The sequence below is a fragment of the Anopheles arabiensis genome, chromosome 3, assembly GCF_016920715.1.
Source record: "Anopheles arabiensis isolate DONGOLA chromosome 3, AaraD3, whole genome shotgun sequence".
Classification (NCBI taxonomy): Eukaryota; Metazoa; Arthropoda; class Insecta; order Diptera; family Culicidae; genus Anopheles; species Anopheles arabiensis.
Genome location: NC_053518.1, coordinates 11,225,781 through 11,250,720, shown reverse-complemented (window position 1 = coordinate 11,250,720; position 24,940 = coordinate 11,225,781). Strand labels below are relative to the sequence as shown.

The following is a 24,940-nucleotide window of genomic DNA, read 5'->3' as shown; positions in this document are numbered from 1 at the left end:
ATTCAGGTGCGACGGTTGGCGGTTATTTTTTGTGTTAAGGATTTGAATTTTTGTTCCCCAATTTTGGAAACTTTTGAAAGAAATTGTTTGACAGAAAAAAACAAACCAGTTTGTTATTAATTTAGTATATTTATTTTTCAATGTGTAGGTTGTGTGTAGTATGTACGTAGCTCAACTATTATACAGCATCGTCTATCATCGGTTTTGCATCAATTCTTCGCCTCCATCTATAAATGTTCACCCCTTTACGGTGGGCCCACCCACCCACAAAACAACCTTCCGGGTTTCCTTTGCGACAGCCACGCGGGTAGATAACAAATACGCCTCCCCACCATACCGAACGGCCGGCCGCCTCATGATATCGTATATAAATACATATCCTACTATATATTCTTCCCTCCTTGCTTTTTTTTTTTGCTTTAAACGCTAACGGACTCCCCCCTCTAATCGGTTTGTAGATTCTGCGAATGTTCAAAAAATAAGCCCTCACACACACGCACGTGCGTTTTGCTACTAATAATTCAACACAGGTTCCGCTATCAATTTCTCCCTTCCTTCCTTCCGCCTAATCACACTGCCAGAAGCCTTTTTTGTTGTTGTTGTATCGCTATACTGTTTCAAAAACGTAATATATGCAGCATTACTTCTATTATTGCCGGCAAACAGCGTTGCCCAATCCGCGCTTCACGTCCACTGCCTAATGCCCTTGCACTTGGTGAACGAAGGAGGAGGATGAGGAGGGAGGGTGTGCCTAGGGGACTTGTTGTTGTTATCTCAAAAGGAATATCATTGCTGTGGCATTGTAGCCCTTTTTGGCCCTGCGAAAGGCCAAGAGCCTCTAAGCCGAACCGTAATTTAAAACCAAAACTCTACTCAATTCGAATACACACAGACACTGCCGCCAGCAGAGTAAATCGAGCGGTAAACAAAACAACAAACCAATTCTGCTCCTCGTCCCACGTTCAGTTTATGGCTTTTAAAGGGAAAGTTTCAGTTAAAAAGAATACCGACTAAAACCGCTAGGCGAACATCAAAAACACCTCCCTTGTACCCATACCGATTATCGAACCGAAAAAAAGTGGCATTGGTCAAAATGTGTCGTTTTTTGTTGGGCGATCGGGACGGATGCCTTCCCTTGGTTCTGTCCCCGCTACCCCGTTTTCCGACCGTCCGAAGCTTACCGCTGCTGCTGGTAGATGGGAATGTTTTGCGGTCCCTGGTGGTTCGTGTTGATGGACAGTGGTCCTCCGATTCCACCGGGCCCACCGGGCGGGAACATGTTCATTGGGGCGCCCATCGGGGGGAAGTTGGCCATCTGCGGTGGTCCCATCTGGGGCATGAACTGTTGCTGCTGCGGTTGTTGCTGCTGCTGCTGCGGATGATGGTGAGTTGGTGCGCCAGATGTGGGAGGATAGTGGGCCTGTGGCATGCTCATCTGCTGCTGGTTGGGATGATGGTTCGCATTCGGTTGGGCTGATGGTGGTGGTGGTCCACCAGCGCCCGGCATTCCCTGCGGGACGGCGGTTTGCGGCATCTGTTGGGACACTGGCTGCTGCTGCTGCTGCTGCTGGGGAACGTAACTCGGATAGCTGACGGGAGGCTGTCCTCCGCCCGGTCGCATCTGCGGAAGCGTCTGTTGATTCGGATTGGGTGGTGCCGGTTGCATCTGATGGTGCGATGGCGGACCGCCGGACATTCCCACAGGCGGAGGTGACGTAGGATTGGCGAATCCTTGCGGCATTCCTCCGAGCTGCTGCTGTTGAGGCATCGGCATATTTGGCATCGTCTGTGGAGCGACCGACGTCGTGGACTGCTGCTGCTGCTGCTGCTGGTTGCCAACTCCAGCCAACGACGTGGTTGGTGGTGCGCCCTGCGAAAGCATTCCATTGGTGGTGGGACCGTTCTGCGCCACGGTCTGCATGGGGTGAGGCTGATGATGTTGGTGAGAAAGATGATGCATGCCAGCTTGCTGCGGTGGCGGCTGCTGCGCTGGCGTAGGAAACTGTGGCATCGTGCCAACGTTCATCTGCGTCATGTCGTGCCGTAGATGGGTCATACCGTACCCCGGCATTGACGGCGGTTGCGAAGGTCCCATCGGGTACATTCCCACACCCGGCAGGCTCTGGTACATTGCCGGCATACCGTACATCGGGTTCATCGAGCTGCCCGGGTAGCCGCCGGGCGTACCGTACGCACCACCGGCCGGCACCGGCCCACCCATCGACATCATCGCCGAACGGTCCGGTTCGCGCATCAGGTTGTGGTAGAGATTGATCGCGTCCACCAGATCGCTGCTCGACTGCGTCAGCTGGGCGTGCTTGCGATCGACCCGCTCCAGCTCGGCATCGATCATCGGGCCCATCTGGTTGACCAGCTGCTCGAGCTGGAGCATCTCCTCCGTGTCTTGCGACGGATCCTCCGGATCGGCCTCGTGTATCAGATGCAGCAGCCGGTCAATCTTTTCCTCGTTGATTTCCACCGTCGCCGGCTGCAGCAGATGCTTCTGCTGCCCGTCCTTGGCGCCGTCCTGCTTTTGCTCGTCCGAAAACTGGACACTCTTTTTCGCGCCCTTGCCGGACGCCGCCAGCGATTCCGGCTCGACGGACAGGTCGGCGGTGACAAAGTTGGATGGGAAAAGACCCTCCCCGCGCTGGTTCTGACCCTTCCACCAGTTCGGATCGGAATCGTCCAGCACCATGATGATTTCGCCGGCCTGGAACGTTAGCTCATTGTCTTCGGCTGCCTCAAAATCGTACAGCGCTCGAACCTGCATGAAATGGAAATGAAAAAAACATGTTACAGGGTTTTCAAGGGGTTCTCATAGTTGTAGGACACTTCCTTGACTCTTTCTTATGCTAAGTGGACTTCATATGGTGGAAATAGGATTCTATGACAGCCTCCTAGGATATTCCTTTTGGATTTGTCCAATAAGAGCTCTACAGCACTCTCATTGGACAAATCCAATAGGAATATCATAGGAGGCTCAATTTCAATTTCCATTATATTAAGTTCATTTCACGTAAGAAAGAGTCAATAAAATGTCCCACAGCTATTAGGACTCCTGGAAAATCTTACAATATTTGTTTGGTTTGTTAAACCTAAAAACCCTTCAATATGCTATGACTTACCTTCCTCGGTTCTGCCGCTGGTGCAGTAGATAACAAAGCGGAAGGATATAAAGATGAAGCACTCTGTGGAAAAAAAAACACCAACACATTATTACTATTGCATCAAACCCTAACCCTAACCATGGTTTCCCTCACTGCATACCGTTCCGGACGATGACATCATCTTCGGAGATTGCGTGTTTTTGACTTCCTTCAGCGACAGTTCGATCGCTTTCGCAATGTCGTCCTCCTCCTGCTGACTAGACACGACGTTCGGGTCTTTGCTGAGCGTCGTTTCGCGCTTTGGTGTGGCGGACGGGTCGTTAAAGTCGTGCCCCTCGTCACGCAGCTTCCTGTACAGCGACGGTATCAGGTCGAGCTGCGGATCCGACTTGAACACATCCTCGGCCCAACGTTTTAGGGTAAGTTTTAGCTTCTGCAGATTAGAAAGACGCGGGCAATACATTAAAAGGCGTTCACAATGCTGCATTCATTCTGTTTACCGTGGTCACTTTGGGTTGACTTTTCTGCAACAGCTTCTTAAACTCCGTTTCAAACTCCCGCGAGGCCACTTCCAGGTGGAACTGTTTGCCACAGTTGTTAACGCATGCATCGAGCAGCTGAAATGTTGTGATAAATAAGCGATAAATAATGTTTGTAAACGCTAAATCGCCTCCTGACCCTACCGTTATTGCTTTCATAACCACGTGCGGGTTGGGCGAATTCAATCGTTTGATGATGCATTTTAAGCAATCCTTCGGTGTGGCCGATCCATTGTTTACCCGGTCGCAGATGTCCAGTATGAGGCCCCAATTTTCCGTCGTATTGTTTTCGCTTGTTGTTTTCTCTACAACATAAAGCAAACGAAATGTTAAATAAATAAGCAAAAATGGTACATGTTTAATATACAATTATTTCATGTCATTCAATCGTTTCATCAATTTCAATTGCACATCCATAAAATCTCACCAAAAACTTGTTTTATTGCGTACAATCGTCTTGTTGTTGTAAATGTAACCGAGAATTGTACATCTGCGGTTGATGTTGCATAAAAAACCCATTGCTCGGTCATATTTCAACCTCTAGAACGTGTTTTTTTTTTGCGCCCAGTCCGTATCATTTATCACCACGATCAGCACCCGAAACATCACGCAAACGGGGCGAATCATTCGACCGGGCGGCAATTCCGCATCGAATCCGTACAAATGATTCATCACAACCTAATCACAGCCGCGTGCGTTGTGCAATAATAGCTTGTTCGATGTGAGCAAGCGTTTCCCAAAACAAAATAAATCTTCAAAATTAAAGTTTCTAGCATAATTGAAATTTTGCTCAATAATGAGCTCAAACTGACACCAAAAGTACTTCGATGGTGATTGTAGCTTCTAAAAATGTCGTATAAAATACCACACAAAAACGCACGGTGAAACGAAACCGTTCGATTAGAAGTTGTAAGGTTTCCCGAAGCGAAAAACGACGAGTAGACGAGATAAGCGTCTACGCAAAAGGGCAGGCTGATGAGGCAGGCGGCCGCGGGCCGCATTAGTCATCGCACTTTGCAGTGTGCGTTTTGTGACCTCTTCTCAAACCATAATCTTTATCTTTAAGCTCTTCTTCTGCTACGTGGAAGCGCGAAAGATGATGTAAATAAACAGCAAACAGTCTGGTTAATTCTGAGGCTGCAGCACAAAGAGCGCACCGGAAAACGGGAACAAGGGCGTAAATTGAACTTTGCCAGAGCTTTGTCCAGTTGCGCTGGAGTTGTGTGTACCCCGAAGTAATAAGACAGAGGAGCATATTGTTACGGTTCTAGGCAGGCGATGGATTCCATGATTTTAAGTTCATTCCCTCTCATATTGCTACTTCGTATTGGTTTTCCTGCGTCATTAACAAAGTATGCTTCTGCCCGTTCGGGCGGGCCCCGTGTTATCAAGGGTGTCACGTCACGCTGTACCTAAAGCGCGGCTGACCTCCTCGGGGAGATTGGATGTGGTACAGGTTTCACCATTCACTGCTGCCACCCCGGGAACCATTTCTTCCGTCGTTTTGCCACAGCAATCGGGGCAATGGCAGCAGCGCGCGCGCCTTTGCCTGCACATCCTAATTTAATTAATAAACACCAATTGCAGGAATGTGTCGCGATATTGGTGCGTAATGCGGGGCAGCCATGTACACCCAGCGGGATGCAGAGATAATGTTTTCTCTTCTGTATTGCAACGAAGGGGCTGCAAGGTGCTAAACATTTGCAACCAAGCCACCGTGTCACATGGGCCGAAGTTGTTGTCCTTCGCGAGCAACTCTCATACCAACCTATATCGGCGTTGAGTGTGGACGTCGTTCCGAACAGACTCATGTTTGTAGCGTGGCGGATGTTGCTGGTCCGCGGATCGCTGTCGCTGTTGTTCGCTGTTCCTTTTCTTCCCTGCAGTGCCACGACGTCCACGGCCAATAAGCACAGACCCCGAATGGAGGTTCGAGTGTGGGAATTGTTCAGCTCTGGCGTCGCCCGCTTATCACTGCACCGAGCGAGACACTGTAGGAGGGAAGTGGGAGGAGAAAGCAAACTCGTTTAGTGTTTGGTCTCCTTCACAGCACGGGGTCCACTTTCGCCTTCGATACGCACAGACACACACACACACACACACGCACACGGATCACTTTCTTCGCCTAGGACCCACTGGGCGGGATATGTTGAGGGAAGGATTTGTGTTTTTTTTTTGCTTTTCTGCTTCAGTGTTGGGTACTTTCTCGCCCTCTTTTGTTTCCACAAAATTGACGTTTTGCTGCTCCCTTTGTATGCGGAAATGATGCAAAGTGTAAATTACCGTTTCGCACAGAATTACTTTCACACGCACACGCTTCCGATTTTCTCGCACTCGCACAACGCTTGGCTCAATCTTGGCGACACACTACACGGCAAGGGTGCCTAATTTCGCGGCCCGAAAATGTTGTGATGTGCTCCGGGAATTTCAACTTTTTCCTCTACCCAAAAGGCGATGATGAATCAAATCGACCAAAATGACAGGCTGCTGCTCTTGCCTCTTCTTCACAGTGTTGGGTGCTGTGCTTTTCTTTTATTTATCCGCGAGCTGTCATAATACGCACGGCGCGGTGGTACACTGTAAAGTGAGAGGCAGTAAACCAATTATTAGCTATTAATTTTATAATAAATGCCCAAAATCAAGCAAATTGTGTGCTGATAAAAGAAAACAAGAGAGAAACTCAACTTTTATTTTAGTTCGAAAACTTGTAATGGAAACTCGAAAAATTCATGCAACCCAAAACAACCAAAACGCGAAGAATGGATCTATGAACTATGGAACTATTGACCTGAGATGGGACCCTATCCCAGTACCCATACTGGTACCCAAAAGCAAACAATTTCGGACTTATTTTTTGAGAGCGAGCAAAAAGCTGATGCTCCTCCCTCTCTCCCCTTCTCTCACAGACTTCATTGTAAGAGTTCTAGGAGGCAGGGGGGGGGGGGCGAAGAGAGGAGATGTAGTAAGTGGTTAATATTATTTAATGTGAGGTGGGACCAAGGTGTATGGATATTAGGAGGTGAAGTGCTTCAGAGCAAATTGACATTTCACGACTTGACATAACAATACTGGTGGCTCCGGTATTAAAATCGAGGAGGGCTGGAGGGGGGTATAGAAAATTGTATGCGATTTGACATCCCAAGTGCCACAAATCCACTAAACGACCACTAAACGGCTTCTAAACGACTCAAGCACTCTACCTAAACGGAATATAGAAAGACTTCGTTTAGCAGACGGCAAACGACTCATGCATTCTAAAAATAGCGAAAAAGCTGGTGGCGCTCTATGTTGGTGGGATACCCCAACCAGTTGAGCTTCATCGCTTGGAGGAGAGCATTCTCATTTCCTCTGTACTGTTGTATGGTTTCACATTGAAGTTATGCATCGCTAGAACTAGAACGGCGATACGTTTGTTTAAATACTAAACTCCAACGGGAATCACCAGCACTGAAGCAAGTGAGATTTGAGTAATGGTCGTTGGTGTTGATACCCACGTATCTGACCACACGACCATTCATTATAGATTTTTGCTCAGAAAGTTAGAAGGCTATATATAGGTCATGATAAGATGAAACTTGTCGAAACACATTGCAAGAAAAGGATAGCAATATAATAATCAGTTTTAATACGCCATCTATTGATCAAACCAATGAAGCTGTGGAGCTTTCATTTTTTTCTATGGATATTCAATTTTCCAGACGTTTAAGCTTAATCTGTGGCGCTTGGGATAACAATACTCAATGATGGCGCCCGGAAAACGCGCTAACAATTCACCTCCTTAATAAACACACCTTGAGGTGGGACACCGTCACGCCAATATCGAGAATTTAATACAGTCAGAATTCAATAGCTGAACGCTTCTTAGTTGGCATGTTTTTTAGTTAAACGCTCGATATTTGGCTGACAGTTAAATTAAAATGCACGCGTTTGTATGGGAAACCGGTTTTTCATTCCATTTCATTGCGGAAAACTGTTTCAAAATTTTACAAAAATCCCATGGCTTGCCTAGAAAAAGTTCAGAATGTTTGTATGGAAAACCAGTAAGTTCAAACTGTATTGGGTGGTAGTGTTTGGTTTTTCAAGAAGAAGAAGCACAGATAAAAATGCTACACATAAACTCACACATAAATTCTTCGCAAGAACAAGAACAAGAAATCAGGAGAGTGTATTTCAATGCTCGCGAATAAGTACAAGCAAGTGCGGTATAGAAGATAAAGTATGAAAGTCGAGTTTTTGTTCAAGCTAGGTCCAAAATGTCTCATTGGGAATAAATTTCAAAAATCCAATTGGTTTGGAAATACTTACCAGTGTACATTGTTCGCTTGACAGTTCTCCTCGGTGAGTGTAGTTGTCTCCTTTGTACACACTATCTCGCATTCTCTTTCTCGCACACACTACCGCATACATGTTCAGCTGATGCGTATACGCGTATTCTGGCCAAAACCCTCCCCCGTTCGGTGTATTGTGGAACACAAGATTTGAATTGCTCTTGCGCGGTACACGGACGACGGGTCTCCGTAGTTTTGTGTGTCGGCTTTGTGGGAGGGCTGTTTGCTGTCAAAAAGTTGGTCCCCGGAAGGGAAGGAAAAAAGGTTAGATTAATCGCCGATTTCCATTGTCGATGGAATTGTGAAACCGGGCGCTGTGAATTCGATTGCGATGGTCCAAAAGGAAGATTGGTCTGCGGACGAGGAGCAGCTACAGTGTATTTCCGTCATCGTCGTCGTAGGGTCGTAGGGTCGTAGTGTGTTGTGTGTGTGTTTTTTGTGTCTGTGAAAAGGTAAATGCGGGCGGTGGGAGAGCTACTGCAAGAGGGCCCCCTCCACCGAGCGGAGTAGGAAGTCAAGTCTGTGGCTACTGTGTGCTTCGTCGTGTGTTGTGAAAGTGTGAAGGCTTGTTGTGTACGTGCGCGCTGTTTTGTGGTCGTGGAGGGGTTGAAGAGAAGTGGTGGAAGACCGCCAGCTACCAACGACCCAGAGATAAACTAGCGGCGGCCCCCCGACTTGTGGTTCGTTTATCAATTACTCAACGGCGCCACGGTGGTACGCAATTTCGGTCCGCAATCGGCGCTTGCAGGCGCTCCCAATCGCAACCGCACCGTGTCATCATCGAGATGGCTTTCGTGAAGGATCCCTGCGGTATTGTGTGCGTGCTGATCACCTACATGACCGTCCTGCACGCGGACTATGTGGTAACGCACTGGATAATTCTGCAAACGATGCCTAACAGGTAAGGAGCGGAGGGGGTACCGCGATGATAAGCGTTATCAAAACTTATGCACCTTTGTTTCTCCCTTTTTAATCTAATCATTCCTATCCCTTTCCACTCGTCAGCCTTTGGGCACCGTTCCATGTGGTGGCGTTCAACACGATCGTGTTCCTGCTGGCGATGGCCCACCTGAAAGCGGTCCTGCTCGATCCGGGCACCGTGCCGCTGCCCCAAATCCGGATCGACTTTTCGGACCTCCACTCGGAGAAGAACTACGGCCACGAGCGGGAAGAGTGGACGATGTGCACGCGGTGCGAGACGTACCGGCCGCCCCGTGCGCACCACTGCCGCATCTGCAAGCGGTGCATCCGCCGGATGGACCACCACTGTCCGTGGATTAACAACTGTGTCGGCGAGCGGAACCAGAAGTACTTTCTGCAGTTCCTGATGTACGTGTGTGCGCTGGCCGTGTACTCGATCGTGCTGATCGTGATTTCGTGGATGTACCCGTGCGAGGATTGCCACGCGGATGTGTCCCAGGCGCAGACGCGCATGATGCACAGCGTGCTGCTGCTGCTTGAGTCGGTCCTGTTCGGGCTGTTCGTGGTGGCGATCATGGTCGACCAGATGCACGCGATCCTGTACGACGAGACGGCGGTCGAGGCGGTACAGCAGAAGGGCCCGTACCGGATCCACCGGCCGAAGATGGCGCTGCTGGCGGAGGTCTGTGGCCGGGGGCATCCGATGCTGTGGATGCTGCCCTGCACCAGCCTCAACCGGAAGCATCACGATGTGCCGCTGCTGAGCCACGACGTTTAAAACCGCTCCCTAAACGGTCACGATGAACAGGGAGGGGGAGAGAACAAAAACCGACGGCAAAAAAGGTATGCCTGGGAAACAAATTCCAATCGATGTGGAGGGGGCGGGCCGAAGCGCCAGACCAGACACACGTTTGACCCATTTGGTGTGCCTCATTTGCATTATCGTGCATTTATGATCGCACCTTGGGCTAATTAGTTTTCCATTACCTATTATCAAGGCACCACGGTATGTGTGTGCGAGTGTTGGTGAGCGCTTGTTTATGACGGTGAGTGGCTGCCAATTTTCCCAGGCCGCAAATTCCTTCGCGTGACCAAAGACTCGGAAAACACAAACACAGGGAGAGAGAGAGAGAGAGAGAGAGAGAGAGAGAGAGAGAGAGAGAGAGAGAGAGAGAGAGAGAGAGAGAGAGAGAGAGAGAGAGAGAGAGAGAGAGAGAGAGAAAGAGAGAGAAAGAGAGAGCGTTGTACATGCATATTCTCGAAAGGGTTCTTCTATCGAACGACGAGCGAACCGCTTTTACGCCCAGGAAGGAAAAACTTTCTGTTAATTTATTCGTTTCTTTATGTTTTCTTGTTCCTAAGACGTTTTTTTTTCTTTTTTGCATTAATCCGGGCAGGAGACACTTGTAAGGCATTCTGTAAGAATGTGGTCCTATGCCACCAACAGGGAAAGGTAAACTAAGCAATAGCTAATGCAATAGCTATACAAAGCGATAACACTCAACCCACCACCCTCCTTGACAAAACCTGTCGGAAATTGATAACAAGCTAAAAAACAGTACAGCCTACCTACCTGAATTAGGTGCGAAATGGGGGAGCGTACAGCGAGCAGCAGAATTATTCAGGAATTGATGTAAATTTGTGTACCAAAGTGAGGTAAAGGTATCTAAACTCCACGTATCTAAATAATTTTCACAGTAGTATAAGTCCCAAGGCGCTGATATTATTCGGTAACGTTGAACGAGTTCAACTAGCACCCTTCTAGTTTTGTGATAGGTTTGGTTCTTGTGTGTATAGTTTCCGGTTATTCGTTTGGTTAAGCACACACACACACACACTGTTCTAGGTTAGTTTTGAGGAGCGATTTTTAATTTTGCTAGAAAGATTATAGTTACGATTTATGACGTATTACCCGTTTTTTGGTGCGTTTAAAGCGGTAGTGAAAAGCACACAAATGACCAACCAATGGTGGTTTCCTATACACTGGCAACTCTTGACCTCGTATTGAACAACAAACAATCACGAACAAATATGTAGATGCATTTTGCCCAGGTGTCGGGTTGGGTCGGGCGATCATTCTTAGAAGATACGCGCACATCCTCATCGAAATCACGCTTCACACATCACTGCCCTCAAAACTTGCACACAGAAAAACAATCCCCTCTGAAAAGTATGTTTAATTTAGCAAACAAATCAAAAGAAGAACAAAATCGCAATATCCTCGCACACTCGTCCACTCTTCGAGGCCTGCACGAGGGATCGAGATCGATTGAACCGAGCTTATAGCACCTTCTAAATTGTTGATTACTTTCTACTTTCTTCGGTTCGGTTGCGTTCGTTGCAGCAAATCATTCTTAATAAGACCTTAAGAGCAGTTTCCATTTCGGAGAACGTTACAGAGGTTGTGTTTTGCCCATGTATTTGTGTGTGTACAGTGCATATAGTATTACAAAAAAAAATCGTTTCTGTAACTCGTATCGTATTAAGCAGCAGCTTGTCAGGTTAAAATAATTTAAAAGATGTAAGCCATTGTGCGGCTTTTTGTGTTTCAAACATTTTTGTGCATCGATCTAGATTAAACCGATTCCTAACTATCATCCCCGCTGCACCTAGTAGATCATTTGCACAAGGAATGGGGCAATAGTAGTAACAGTAGTAGTATAAAGTGTAGATGAGCAATATATAGGAACAAAATGCTAGACAGTGTCCATCGCGAGATCACTTTCGTACGGCTGTACATAGTTCACAATCACAACTTTACTGAGCCAATCAGTTCGAATCCCATCAGTGTAGCTTTTTTAACGACATACATACATACATACAGACTAGCAACTAACTATACTGGCAGAACTATTTCCATGGTCGTATGCAATAGAACGAGGGGATACAGGGTTTTCGAGGATTATATAGACATGTTCAGCGAGTTGTAGATTCGTTCAGGCATATAATAGACTCTTTCAGCGAGATATAGAATTGTTCGGAAGTAGGCGTTGACATGTTGAGCGATTCTGTAGAGCTGTCATTTGTTTTGTTTACACACTGTGCCGCAGGGTTCAATTTTTCATTCTTAAAAGTCCTAAAAGTAGCTAATAATCATTCTCCAAGCTGTTGAATACATAAATTAGTTGAAAAAATCATATTTTTTCGAAAACCGTTTGTTTACCTTCTGATGAGAATGATCCAAATTGCAGTCCAAGGGGAACGAAAGTGACAGCTCTACAGTATAACCGAACATGTCTACGCCTACATCCGAACAATTCTATATCTCGCTGAAAGAGTCTATTATATGCCTGAACGAATCTACAACTCGCTGAACATGTCTATATAATCCTCGAAAACCCCTTAATGTGTTTGTAATACATTCAGATTTTTTTTACCGAGGCCCCCGTGGACACGGAGATACGGGTGCAAGAATTATACAATTAGTGACACAGATTGCATTTTTTCGCATATAATACAAAAGGTAGTAGACACACACACAGAGAATGGAAAATTGTGTGGAATGGAATACACAGGTATGCTTCAACACAGGATTGTGTGGCGTGAACAAAGAGGAAGGATAAACATATGCGTCAACATTATATTTTTGTGATCCGCAAATAAATGTATCAACTGATGTGCAATTAAATGTACTGCTGTTGTTTTTTTCTTCAGTTTGAGTAACATATTACAACCTGTTGATTTGAAATGAAATGCGCAATTTATGGAATTTATAAGCGTTTTTCCGAAATTCTTAAACTCCACATCCTAACGGTTGTTTTGAATAATTACCCAAAAATACCCAATCCCACTGTGCACTTGTTCAAAATTCAAAATCAATTGTACCCATTTGCCACCTGGGCACAAAACGCGTCGATTTGACAGCTCACCCAGACGGTCGCATGCTTTTGTTTACCGCCGAACCTTTTGTTTCGCAAAAAGGAAAAAAGGGTGCAACAGTGCAAGAAAAGACTCGAGTTGTGTAATGCTGCAATTAATACGAATATGCGGTACAGCAGTATCAATAGCACCGAAATGGCCCCAACCAGCCTCTTCCCTCCTTCGGTACAGTACATTTTCCCCGCGGGAGTTCCACTACGAAACATCGGACGGCGAAAATGGCACACTGATGCATCGCTTCTCCCGGCACGTGTCCCACACGAAGCGTGATTTTACCGACACAACCAAGTGCAGCTTAAAGGTGTCCAATTTCTACCCGCTGCCGGATGTGGGCACCTACGGGCAGCAGATACGCGATCTGGCAACCATCGATCTGGCCAAGCTGATCGCCTTTACGACCGATTTCCGCAGCAAAACGGATGTACGATCGTACAAGGAAGTCGTGAACACGCTGGACGAGGAGTGTGTGCGCCGGGTCCCGAGGGCAACGACGGGCGAGCTGTTGGAAATGTTGCACTGCTTCATGTACCTGCTGCCGAACAAAATCGCCCAGCTAAAGTCGTACCAGGCGGCCCTGCCGAAGCTGATCGAACTGTTTGACGGTGCGGAAAATGAGCGAGACTTTCTGTCGATCGTTTTCTTCCTCGGCATGTGGAAGCGCAACAAAACGGGGGCGATGCTGATGAAGGAATTTCTGCAGCAACATCTGACCCGCTACCTCACACCGGACATGAGCCGGATGGATTTCGTCATACTGGCGAATGCAACGTACAAAACGAGTCTTCGAATGGTGGACGAATCGGATGCGTTTAGGAGCCGGCTGGTGAAGGAGATTGTTGAATTCGGGGATGAAGACGATTCGGCACTGCTGGTGACGCTGATAAAATGTGCCCGTATGAATCGGCTCGCCTCCGGGGAGATAGTGGAGAAGGTGCGCTCGTTCACGGAGTCCAACATCGACAGCAAGGAGCTAGATTTCCGTGGCCTTTCGCATTTGTTCGCCTACATAGCGGACAATCGGATAAAGGACGACACGTTGGTGGGTCTGTTCGTGGAAGGATGCTGGAACCGATTCGATGCGGAGGTGAGGAAAAACGGATTCGAAACACAGTCACAATCCTGCCGGCCCAAGGATATCGCAACGTTCCTGTGGAGCTGTGCCACAATCGGTGTGCCGATCGAATCATACCCCGAGGTGAAAATGAACCTACTCGAAAAGGCAATACGGCTCAAGGTGGAAGCCGGCGAGTATCGGTACAGCTCCGATTTGCTGATCGATACGATTCTTTCGCTGTGGATTTGTGACCGCAAATCGATTGCCCTCTTTCGGTTGCTGTTCAAAGATAAAGCGCTGGTGCAGAACCTTCGGAAGGAGCGTGCCAAGCTGGAATCGCGCAAGGATTTGCTGCTTACCTGTGCGGAAATCGATTTGCCCGATGCGTGGGACATGATTAAATCGGTACGCAAACCTTCGGCCGATGCATTTGCGCTGGATCGTGCGGCGCCCGAGTTTCTGGTACGGCCTGGGCTGAAGAAAGTGGCCGAATGTTTGCACCGGTTAAAGGAAACGAAACAAATTCCGATCGTGGCGATACATTTCAATGCACCAGTGAAGCATTTAAACATAGCGGGGGTTCTGGTAAAGTTGGCTGGTGGTGAGGTGAAGAATGTGGACGTTCTTGATGAGCGGCACTGTCTGAGCGATCGGGAATCGCCCGTGGGGCTCATGAAACTGAAAGCACGAATACTGGACGATAAGGGCATCGCCGGAGGAATGGTGAGTTTGGACTAGACTTGGTAGTCTAAATAAAAATAATAACAATTTTTATATTTTTTCTGTAGGTTAATATCTGCAGGCACGAGACGGCAGAAGCGTTGGAGGAGGAACTTAGACGGATATTGCTTGAGCCAAAGGAACTAAGATGAGCGAGTTTAGGGAAAGCTAGTAGAACAATAAAACACCCAAAGGATCCTGGAGCAGTTCCCGGGTCAACTTACCAAAAGCTTCCGTTTATCTTGATACGCTTCGGAGCTTATTCTTAGAGCGAAAACGATTCGTTTAGTTCACTCACACTCTTTCATGTATTTACCAATTCTTATTCGTGTAATTGTTTAATCCCACCTTACAACACCTAATTGCACACGCAAAATGCACACCGCATCAGCCCGGCGGCTGCGGTTCTTTTTAACCGATGAAGTTGACCACGACCAGGTGCAAAATTATGTGCGCAAACACAAAGTCAGCAAAGCCACGCTCGGGCGAGATTCCCAAAAACTGTTCCTTGTTCTGGGGGTTCGACTGCAGGCGGAGGCACACTGGAATGAAGGGGAGTGCAATTGGGCAAAGAAAACATTAGCCTGTGTTGGCAACAGGGCAATGATAACAACACGGCGCTATCGCGTTACGTACCACCCAGCACGAAGCAGCTCACCGTGCTGATGAACCCGGCCAGGAACGAGTTGAACGGGAATGTTCCAACGAGGCAGCAGTAAACAAACTGCGTGATGCCGGTCAGCAGAATGTACAGCAAGTAGGCGTCGACGATCTTCAGCTTCTTGGGTGTTTTGTGCGCGTATTCGTCGTAGAACTTGTACAGCACTTCCGTGAGGTTCTTCATGGTGGAGAGCGTTGGATTTGGCCGCTGGACACGGATGCGGAGCGAGCAATTAGCACGGAAAAGGAAAAGGTGTGAGGCTGTGCGTAGATCTTTCCGATTGGAATAGAGATTTTTGTGTTGTATTTATGTGACGTGTGCCTTTCCCGGTTGACAGCGCAGAGCAAAACCGGTGCGTATATACCAGCGATTTCAGTTCTCAAAGCCGCAGCGCATGGAACTGGACATTTTAATTTAAAATTCGAATAAAAATTTAGTTTTAAAACTGTGTAGCTTGGAACAACATTAATAATAATATGTCTCATATCTATTAGGCTGAATTTGCAACATATTATTAAATTTTCAGTTTTTAAGATTATTTTCCTGCACATCAATCTGTGGGTCTCGGCACCACAGCCTCATCGCGTCCGAAGGGCAAGGCATTCTGTCAAAAAAGGTGCCATACAAAGTTGGAACTTGAGGAGCGCCAGACATACGGACCGCGCAGCAGGCGAACCAACGATAAAAACAGTGGAAAATTTGTGTACATTTTCCCTTCGCCAAAGGGATGCAAAGTGTTTTCGGGTGCGTTTTGTTTTTTCTACCACGTGTTGGCCTCTCTTCAAAGTGTCTCATGGAAGCTTTTATATAGAAAAGGAAGAAAATTAAAAGGCTGTCTTGTGCGTGTTCATTGTTTGTGTCCCGTACATTCCTACGCAGTGCACCCCCCTTTGTTGCGATATTGCGAAGTGATTGCAATATCGTTTATCTCTTTGTGATTTTTGCCTAAACCACCAAAAGGGCACTATCGGCAAGATAACAGCTGTTTGTGGAAGCTTTCTATTTATTCACAACTCGAGTGTGTGTTTCCTTCGAGAATGGTTGTGCTGTTGTGCTGGTAAAAGTGTTTCGCGTGCGTCTTGTTTTGTTGTGCGTCCTTGTGCTTGTGTTGTGTCCAACCAGCGCCACAGAAGGGCTTTGCGCGAGAAGAAAGAAATAGTTTTGTTTCTTTTTTTCCCCTATTGGAAGCTCAACAACCATGGAAGATTTCACACCGCTGATCAATCTACAGGTAGGTAGGATAGGTTTCCATTTCCAGACCCTTTCAGATGCAATCGATTTTCATCCCAACTAGGTTTTCCGTCGCTTTTTTTACCCCGCTTTCGGGCAGGGTAGCGGCAACACAACATTTCACATTTTGCCACCTGCACCAAAGCATGCCCTGGTGGTGTTCGATGGCGCGATGTTGTTTGGTTGTCACTAGAAAAGGGCATCGCCCTTTCGTGGTGTGGTGGAAAAGGAGGTAGAAAAACACGGCTACCGGGAGGGAAACCCTCCTCGGAAAAGCTTACATAAATTATATAATCCACGTGTGCATCCGCTGCCTGGTTCGGCTCTATTTATACCCACGTGCAATTCGTGCGAATGCATCGGCGATAGAGAGAGGATTCCTTCTGCTGTCAGTTTTCTGTTCAATTCTGTTCTTATGCTTCTTTTGTTTGTTTCTTTTATTTTCATTTATTTCTTTTTAGTTGAATGATTAAAATTCTTACTGCAGCGAACCGTTCGAACCGTGTAGCAAGCGCTCTAACAAACGAAAGACCAAAAGTTCGTGATAGCAACGCAGCGAAAAGGGAAGATTGCTGCAGAAGCCGGCAAACAGAGTAAAATTGCAGATAACTAGGCAACTGTGTGTGCGCGCCTTTCAGCTGCTACTTCGATTGTAACAAGCGCCAGAAAACGCCTGTTGACTCATAGCGCGCACAGCAGCATCCAGCAAGTTGGTGAACTTTGGTGCAGTTGAACCACGGACTGCACAGGCTACCCCACCCAAAAGGCCGGAAAAGGAACTTCGTTTCAGTGCAGTGCAGTGCAGAAACGCGCGAATAATACGAGGGAGCAGATAAACCCGCATAATTGTGCTTCAACCGGCGACGAGTGGAATTAATTGTTTGTAAGTTTTGTCCCGTTTTGTTACCTATTGCTTTTTTTTCATTTTGTTCGGTTTGTCTTTATGTCTGCACTTGGTTTTTTGAATTCTTCCTTTTTGTTTGCCTTCGTTTGTGTGAGCATCTTTGTACCAAGCACGAAGGATTAAAGCCTTTAAATTTGAGCACAGTATCTGTATGAACTCCACAATGCACATGCACTGAATAGTCTCACAATTGTGGCCTTAACATCTAAATAACTTTATATTATAAATTATGAATCACAGTACTCTCTCTTCTGTCCCAATACCATCACACAGAAGCCCATGACGAAGCCCGCACGATTTGAAGTTAATTTGTACGCTTCGATAGGGGCTCAGCCTCCTTACCCAAAGGGCAACCGATGATGGCCTGCCCTACTGAGTGCTACTACTGCATCGATAACCGTACCCTGACCGGGTGGGCCGGTCCGCAGGATACGCATGTAGCGGCTGATGTCATAATCGGTTTAAGGCCATTGAAATCAACGCTTTGCACGTGAACAGCGGTACCATTTATGGCCGATTTCAATGAATCGATGTAATGCCCAAAGGCACCGCAAATAGATGAAAAACGGAAGATTTGGATGGATTGTGTGTGTGTGTGCGTGGGATGGAAAACATTTTCCTCAGTATATTGTGAACGAGATGGAAGCTATTTTCTGAAAGTGAAATTATTTATCTTCGTCTTCCCATCTGCCGCATCATTTTACAGCCCCCAAAACCGAAACCCGTTTCCAGGGCGAGGCAAGAAGTTGGGTGCGGGTGTGTGATATACGACCAAATCGCACAAGACCGGAAGGATGGACAGTAGTGTGTGTGTCCGGGAGGGATGAGCAACGAGAAAAAGGAAGCAAAACTCACACAATCTTATCTTGTTGGGCAAAAGTGAATGTCTAGAGCCACCATTCCGAAGGTTCTGTGGCTTGTAAAAGCATCAGCCCCCTCGGCCAAACCCCTTTTGGCCCGCAAACGAACGTGGTGTCGATGTATGAATACAAATGAGAAGCTTAGCACAACGTGCTTGGGCAGAGACGACCTGTGGATGGATTGTAGACACACAGCATCATCTTGCCCGTTTCCCGATGGCCACCGGAACAGGCAGGTCTGTGATAAATAGAGGGAACGTGCTGCTAACAGAACAGCAGTATTAATTGGGTGTGCTCGTGTGCAGCCTGAATGTGCTAAGTAATTTGATCCTTGTTCTGCAGCAAAAAGCGCTAACCATAGCAAACGGCAAAAGAAAAAAATTGCATAAAGGTGATATTGCTACTGATGGCGATGGACAGGGTTTATTAGTTGTGGGAGAGTGGGTTAGTTGCTTCGCATGAAGCACGGTATGGTTCAAACAGCTTCACTTCAGGGAAGCAGCGAATGATTCATTTTGTTTATTTTTCTGGATAATTTTTAGTTACCATTTCCCTTTGTTTCATTCTAGCGAGGAAACACATTTGTTAGAAAGGTTTTCTATATTTCTGAAACATGCTGAAACTCAATAGAAACTTGTTTTGTTATGCCGAAGTTGTTGCTGTTTTGCAAAAAACATAGAATCTGACCTTTAAGAGCAAACGAACGTTCCGACACGTGGCATACGCAAGACAGCAAAGAGCGCCAATATAACGGCCAGAGCCCGCTGCTTATCAGGTTAGCAAAAGGGCGTATAATGTCCGTAATTCGTTCTACATTTTGTTTGTCTCATCTTCAGAAAACTTTTCAACCGGGCAGCACCCAACAAAAAAGAAACATCGTTTGAAATTAAATCACTTTGAACACGTCATACGCAGCCGGTCGCGGACCGCCGTTGTTGTTGTTGTTGTTGTTGCGTCGAATCAGACCATTATTGGTTCTATGAACTTTATTGGACATTCTTTTCTCTTTTTTGTTACACTGCCCGTTACAGGCACGCAAGCGTACCCCGGCAAGCACTTCGCGTCACATCAGCTGAGCGCGATAAGGCCCCAAAATCTCGCACTAATTGAACCGTCAAACAGTGATGGTGCTGGTTTCTGAGGGTTTCGTGTTTTTGCTTACCATGTGTTGGGTACAAATAGCTCAACCGAACGTATGCAATTAGCTAAGGTTCAATGCAACGTACAGCAGCTTTGATGTTGCTGCTAGTAATTATTAACGAATTTGCTTCATATTAAGATTTCAGATAGGGTCACATCAGGACAGAGTGGGCGGCTTTGTAACTAGGGCTCTTACTTTTTGCGAATTTTGTGGTAATCTTCTTTCGTTGGTGGAACACTACAGAAGTACTCTCCTTGAGAGAGCATCTTTCGGCCACTGAAATGATCCTTCAGAATGGTCTAAAAGTACATCAATGGTATTAAAGTGTGCCTACCTTCAAGCTGACTATGAAATGGTCCAAATGATGGTGTTAGGGGCAAACACTACGCCGTTGAAGCATACTGTAAAGACGTGAAAATACTACACCATTACAGCAGCGTAAAGAGGGAAGGCTTTACTGGCATAGCAACACGTATTCAATGTAGTTTTTCATAACCGAAGCGCGCGTGTGTGTGTGGGAGTCACTCTGGAATGAGGGTTGGTCTGTGTGTGATAAAAAGGCGCTAACCGTGTTTTACCCTCCAGCATCCGCAAAGAGGCTTTTGAGGGATATGATGTGAAGCAATCGAGATACATATAGCATCCCAACAGGGGCAACACGTCAAAAAGAATATTTAATAGGCGTTTGTCCAATTGAGGTTGCTGGTTTATTTGCTCCATTTCTATTGGACATCAGCAAGCACAGTGGCCATAACTAATTTCCGGTGACATGACACAAAGCTCATTTTATCTTTTCATTTCCGTAGGTGAGACAAATCAGACACAGCTCAACGAGCGAGTGAAGAAAATATGAACCATATCAAGACACGTGTCACACGCGTCCGGGGCTTCTTTGAATCTTAAAACTCAACTGCAGTACCTATTTTCCACTTAAATAAGCTCTTTTTTCTTTTCAAGTGATTTGAACGCTTCGCACGGAAAACCGGCTTTAAGCTGCTTTAAAGCTTCCACCCTAAAAAAATGCCCCATTCTTGCGAACTTCTCGCGGCAGACGACATAGCAAGATAACCACGATTGCTGCTTGGCATTCCGACTGTCCTGCCGGAACACTACGAATGTGGCACGGAATTTGCGAGATACATTTCTTCCCGCAGAGTGAACCTTCCGACACTGCCTACAGATATGTTGGGCAGGGAGCAGAATGTAATTTTGTTCGTTTCGTTGGCACTGTTGATTGCACTGTCGGTTAAATCTTTTCCGCTTTCAGCAGAAGAATCGATTTTTGAGAGCTAAAAATTCATTTCGGTCGCATTTGTTGTGCCCAAATATTTACCTTTCATTTTATTTCAGCTTCGTGTGTGTGCGCGCTTGACCGAGGATTTGTTCTTTTGGCACATAATTTTAAAATTAGGCTTTAAGTGGTTGTTTGGAGCATTTTAGTATTGTTTTGCTTTGTATCCTTTTTGCTCCGTCGACTGTTTGCTTAGTACATCGTAACCGGCAACACTCCCCCCTCATGTCGGACCCGCTTATCAGCAGTACAGTGGTGTGTTTGGTTGTGGCCTGGTTGAAAAATGCGCACAGGAAAACCATCAACCCGGCCTGGCTCCTGTTTCTGCTGTATCTCCGTCCACTGCCTTATCATTATGCTTAGCATAAACATGCGTCCGTTAGGACGGGCTGCGTTAGGGCCTGCTGTTTATGTAGGACAAATAGAATCGCAACATAAAGAAAGGCGATTTAACAGAAGGGCGGGCTACCGGCTTTACCTGGCCCGAAACTCCCCTGCAGGGTAGAGATTGTACGGCTGCCACCGGCTGCCTGAACAGCGTTCCAATCGGGGTGGAAAATTTCCATTCCTCCTGCCTTTTGTGTGAGCACGTGTGTGGGTGTGTGTATGTATGGCTAGTAGAGAGTGGAAAATTCCTTGACCCTTGGAGAAACGATAAGACATATCATTTGTTTGAAACGAATTTTTTTTAAAGTAATTACAAATATTGTTCACTTCTGTACCCACGTGATAACGGTAATCTGTCATAGAGAGGAATTGAAAATGGAATTTTTTCCATGTTTGGTACTTCCTTGACTCTTTCAAATGGGAATTGAATTTCATATGTTGATTATTGGTCTCAATGGCACCCTCTTTGGACTGGCTCCTTGGAATTTCCAATTGGATTTGTCCAACAAGGATGCTATATAGTCCAATTCCTATTACATTAAGTTCATTTCACTTAAGAAAGAATCAATAAAGTGTCCCACAGCTATTAGAACTACTAGAAAACTCTGTAAACAGTTTGCACCCAACAATTCAAGCGTTTTTTTGTCAAATTACGTGCACTATTTTCATTCCATTAAATCTGTGTGTACTTTCACCTCAATTTATTCACTTTTTGGCACATATTATACCTCTCATGATCCTCAAATTACTGTTTAAAGCCATTTTTTCATATTAAAAAGCAGAAATTTTACCAAAAACGCCTCTAACATGCCATCACTCTTCTTTCTCTCTCTCTGTCTCCCATTCCCAGGGCGCACGAAAGATGAAAAATGAACGCGAACCCCTCCTTGGACATGCGGCCGACGGTGGCAGCAACGGATCCGGCTTGGACGCCGCCGAACACCAGCGGCTCCTTGCCCGTCCCGATCTGCGCAGCTCACCGGAAAACATGATCGTCGACCCATCGAACGATACGGACAGCTTGGTGTCCAAAGAAGACCCGACGTACGGTTCCTCCTCCGGCGAACCGTACGAACCGTCGATGCACCGTACGCTCGAGCATCCCACCACCAACCTGGACACGATGATCCATCTGCTGAAGGGTAACATCGGCACCGGCATCCTCGCAATGCCGGACGCGTTCAAGCACGCCGGCCTGTACGTCGGTCTGTTCGGCACGCTGTTCATGGGCGCCGTCTGCACCCACTGCATGCACATGCTGGTGAACTGTTCGCACGAGCTGTGCCGGCGGCTGCAGGTCCCTTCGCTCAGCTTCGCCGACGTGTGCCAACGGGCGTTCGAGTCGGGCCCGATCGGGCTGCGGCGCTACTCGAAGCTGGCGACGAATCTGATCAACATGTTTCTGGTAATAACGCAGCTCGGCTTTTGCTGCGTGTACTTTGTGTTCGTGGCGGCTAATTTGCGTGAAGTGATTGCGCACTACTTCTTCGATCTGCACACGCGCATCTATCTGCTGCTGCTGCTCATCCCGATGGTGCTGCTGAATTTGGTGAAGAATTTAAAGTACCTCACACCGATCTCGCTGATTGCCGCGCTACTTACGGTTACGGGTATGTTGTAGCGTTGTTTGTTGAGAGTTTCAGTGAAGTAATAGCTGTTTTTCTTTCCTGTAGGTTTGTCCTGTACCTTTTACTACATGCTGCAGGATTTGCCCAACACGCACACCGTCAAGCCGTACTCGTCCTGGGCACAGCTGCCGCTATATTTCGGGACAGCGATTTACGCGTTCGAGGGCATCGGCATGGTACTACCGCTGGAGAACAACATGAAAACACCGGAAGACTTTGGTGGCTGGTCGGGTGTGCTCAACACGGGCATGGTGATTGTCGCCTGCCTCTACACAGCGGTCGGCTTCTTCGGCTATCTTAAGTATGGCGATTCGGTGAAGGGCAGCATCACGCTTAATCTTCCCGGCGACGAGTTGTATGTATTTTCGTTCACGATAGTTTAAAGTTCATTCGAACGTTACTTAATTTCCCCACCCCTCTTCATTTCCAGCATTGCCCAGCTGGTGCGCATCATGATGGCGCTGGCCATCTTTTTCTCCTACTCGCTACAGTTCTTCGTGCCGATGTCGATACTGAATCCGCACATACGCCGCCGGCTCCACACGGAACAGTCGCGGCTGATCGGCGAATATCTTGCGCGCGTTTCACTCGTCGTGTTTACGTTCATCCTCGCCGCGATGATACCGAACCTGGGTGCGGTGATTTCGCTCGTGGGAGCAGTTAGCAGCTCAACGCTGGCACTGATCTTTCCGCCGCTGATCGAAATCGTTACCTTCTGGCCGGACAAGCTCGGCCGACACTACTGGGTCCTGTGGAAGGACATTGCAATAATGGTGTTCGGCATACTTGGCTTCATCTTTGGCACGTACACAAGCGTGGCGCAAATATTGAACCCGGATTTGGTTTAAAGGTTCGGCCGGCCATTGCCATTCGATATGATCATCAAACCACAGGGAAATGCAATCGTGTACATTGAGGCGTATGTATTGTGTGTGTGTATTTGTTTTGTTTTGTTTTGTTTTGTTTTCGAGCAATTTATTTGATATTGTATAGTTGTGCGAGAGATGCGTGCATAAAAAAGGGTCATCATTTGTGTACGAACATAATAATACGCTTTGAACAAAGGAAAGGTTCATAAAGGATCAGTTGAAGTTACTTCAATGGGCAGTCACCACACACATTAAAGGAGTTAAATATAAAATTAAAATAATAATTGTACGATTTGGAAGGTTGACACCATTCAAGCGATACAATTACCATAAATCCCATAAACATTGTAACAATCCCCAAACTCCGGTTGATTCAAGTACCAGCTCGACCTATCTGTAACAAAACAAAATCCACCTTACCATGTGTGTAATGTAACGTTCCCGTTTGTGGCAAATGCTTCCAATCCAACCTGTAAAACGGTTGAGGCATAACAAAAAGTGGCTGAACTGAATATACAACATACAAATGATAATAACGGTAGCAACATTTCCCATAAGCAACAACACACAACTGCAACACAAAGTGGTGATGCCTAATTTAACCAATCGCCAAAGTGATGGAACATGTAAGCGCATGACAATAATATTTACTCGAACGAATGTGTACGGTTAAGAGAGTGAAGCAATGCACTGAGCGAATGGAACACAAGTGAACAGAGCAATTTGTTCCACTTAGGAATAGAAAGCAACATCAATCGATGGTGATAATACTGTAAAAAAAACTACAACTAAGTTTAGTGCAGATAACCTAAGCTCTCCTCTCCAAGCCTAACCACTTGGGATGGGGGTAGGTAGCATCGTGGATTTAGGTGTGATTTTCGTTTGGCGTTTGGCAATAGCGGCATCTTTATGCAAAAAGCGCTCAAAACCTCCTCCAAAAATCTTTAGTCGTCTAGCAACTAGTGCTAATTACTGTACGAAAAAAAGGCTGTTCACCGTTTTGTTTCATTCTTCGTAAGGTTAACCAGTTTGTGGGTGGAAGATGGCCTGCATATAAGCGCCAGCATTATTAATTTGTAAGCGCATGAATGAATACGTAGACGATTAAATATAATAATTCTTCTACAGTTGGGGTGGAAGGAGTATATTGCAGGACATTGATATCTGTTAACTACTTTCTCTAATCTATGTAAACTGTTTTGTTTGTAGCAAATTAGTTTGTTGGAGAGAGTAACTCGCGAAGGAATATCCCAGTTTCGGGACCATGAACGAATTTAGCAACGAAAACACATGGGGAATTGAACATTAGTTTATACTCGTTTACAATTCTACTCGTTCTCTTCCAATTAGGTAATTTTCAATTAACGCTAGACAATAATGAGCGATCTTGAAGCTGTATGTTGTTAAAATTTCACTCC

At 46.5% G+C, this 24,940-nt stretch overlaps 5 protein-coding genes across 11 annotated transcripts; 3 read left to right on the top strand and 2 right to left on the bottom strand.

Moving 5' to 3' along the window:
• Nucleotides 1-113: 113 nt before the first annotated feature.
• On the bottom strand, nt 114-6,179 carry LOC120904549 (signal transducing adapter molecule 2). Of its 3 annotated transcripts, none has more exons than XM_040314637.1 (7): nt 5,731-6,177; nt 5,418-5,640; nt 3,794-3,954; nt 3,611-3,727; nt 3,271-3,543; nt 3,129-3,191; nt 114-2,767 (listed from the first exon to the last, which is right to left on the bottom strand). In XM_040314637.1, the coding sequence occupies exons 2-7, from the start codon at nt 5,458-5,460 to the stop codon at nt 1,178-1,180; spliced, it is 2,247 nt and encodes a 748-aa protein (XP_040170571.1). In that variant the 5' UTR covers nt 5,461-5,640; nt 5,731-6,177; the 3' UTR covers nt 114-1,177. The 3 variants fall into 3 exon arrangements, with proteins under 3 accessions (XP_040170571.1, XP_040170572.1, XP_040170573.1); XM_040314638.1 differs by having other exon boundaries at nt 5,933-6,177; XM_040314639.1 differs by lacking the exon at nt 5,418-5,640 and having other exon boundaries at nt 5,933-6,179.
• A 1,782-nt stretch (nt 6,180-7,961) lies between these two features.
• On the top strand, nt 7,962-11,881 carry LOC120904553 (palmitoyltransferase ZDHHC3-A). Its single transcript, XM_040314647.1, has 2 exons — nt 7,962-8,878; nt 8,983-11,881. Exons 1-2 carry the CDS (start codon nt 8,763-8,765, stop codon nt 9,674-9,676), a joined length of 810 nt encoding a protein of 269 aa, XP_040170581.1. The 5' UTR covers nt 7,962-8,762; the 3' UTR covers nt 9,677-11,881.
• An 899-nt stretch (nt 11,882-12,780) lies between these two features.
• On the top strand, nt 12,781-14,780 carry LOC120904551. The gene is made up of 2 exons (XM_040314640.1): nt 12,781-14,554; nt 14,620-14,780. The coding sequence occupies exons 1-2, from the start codon at nt 12,863-12,865 to the stop codon at nt 14,701-14,703; spliced, it is 1,776 nt and encodes a 591-aa protein (XP_040170574.1). The 5' UTR covers nt 12,781-12,862; the 3' UTR covers nt 14,704-14,780.
• A 55-nt stretch (nt 14,781-14,835) lies between these two features.
• On the bottom strand, nt 14,836-15,526 carry LOC120904554 (dolichyl-diphosphooligosaccharide--protein glycosyltransferase subunit DAD1). The gene is made up of 2 exons (XM_040314648.1): nt 15,188-15,526; nt 14,836-15,093 (listed from the first exon to the last, which is right to left on the bottom strand). The coding sequence occupies exons 1-2, from the start codon at nt 15,393-15,395 to the stop codon at nt 14,963-14,965; spliced, it is 339 nt and encodes a 112-aa protein (XP_040170582.1). The 5' UTR covers nt 15,396-15,526; the 3' UTR covers nt 14,836-14,962.
• Nucleotides 15,527-15,811: 285 nt separating this feature from the next.
• On the top strand, nt 15,812-24,677 carry LOC120904552 (proton-coupled amino acid transporter-like protein CG1139). Of its 5 annotated transcripts, none has more exons than XM_040314642.1 (5): nt 15,819-16,443; nt 16,904-17,325; nt 21,876-22,635; nt 22,699-23,008; nt 23,084-24,677. In XM_040314642.1, the coding sequence occupies exons 3-5, from the start codon at nt 21,888-21,890 to the stop codon at nt 23,499-23,501; spliced, it is 1,476 nt and encodes a 491-aa protein (XP_040170576.1). In that variant the 5' UTR covers nt 15,819-16,443; nt 16,904-17,325; nt 21,876-21,887; the 3' UTR covers nt 23,502-24,677. The 5 variants fall into 5 exon arrangements, with proteins under 5 accessions (XP_040170575.1, XP_040170576.1, XP_040170578.1 ...); XM_040314644.1 differs by lacking the exon at nt 15,819-16,443 and adding an exon at nt 16,511-16,674; XM_040314645.1 differs by lacking the exon at nt 15,819-16,443 and adding an exon at nt 16,703-16,830.
• The last annotated feature ends 263 nt before the right edge of the window (nt 24,678-24,940 follow it).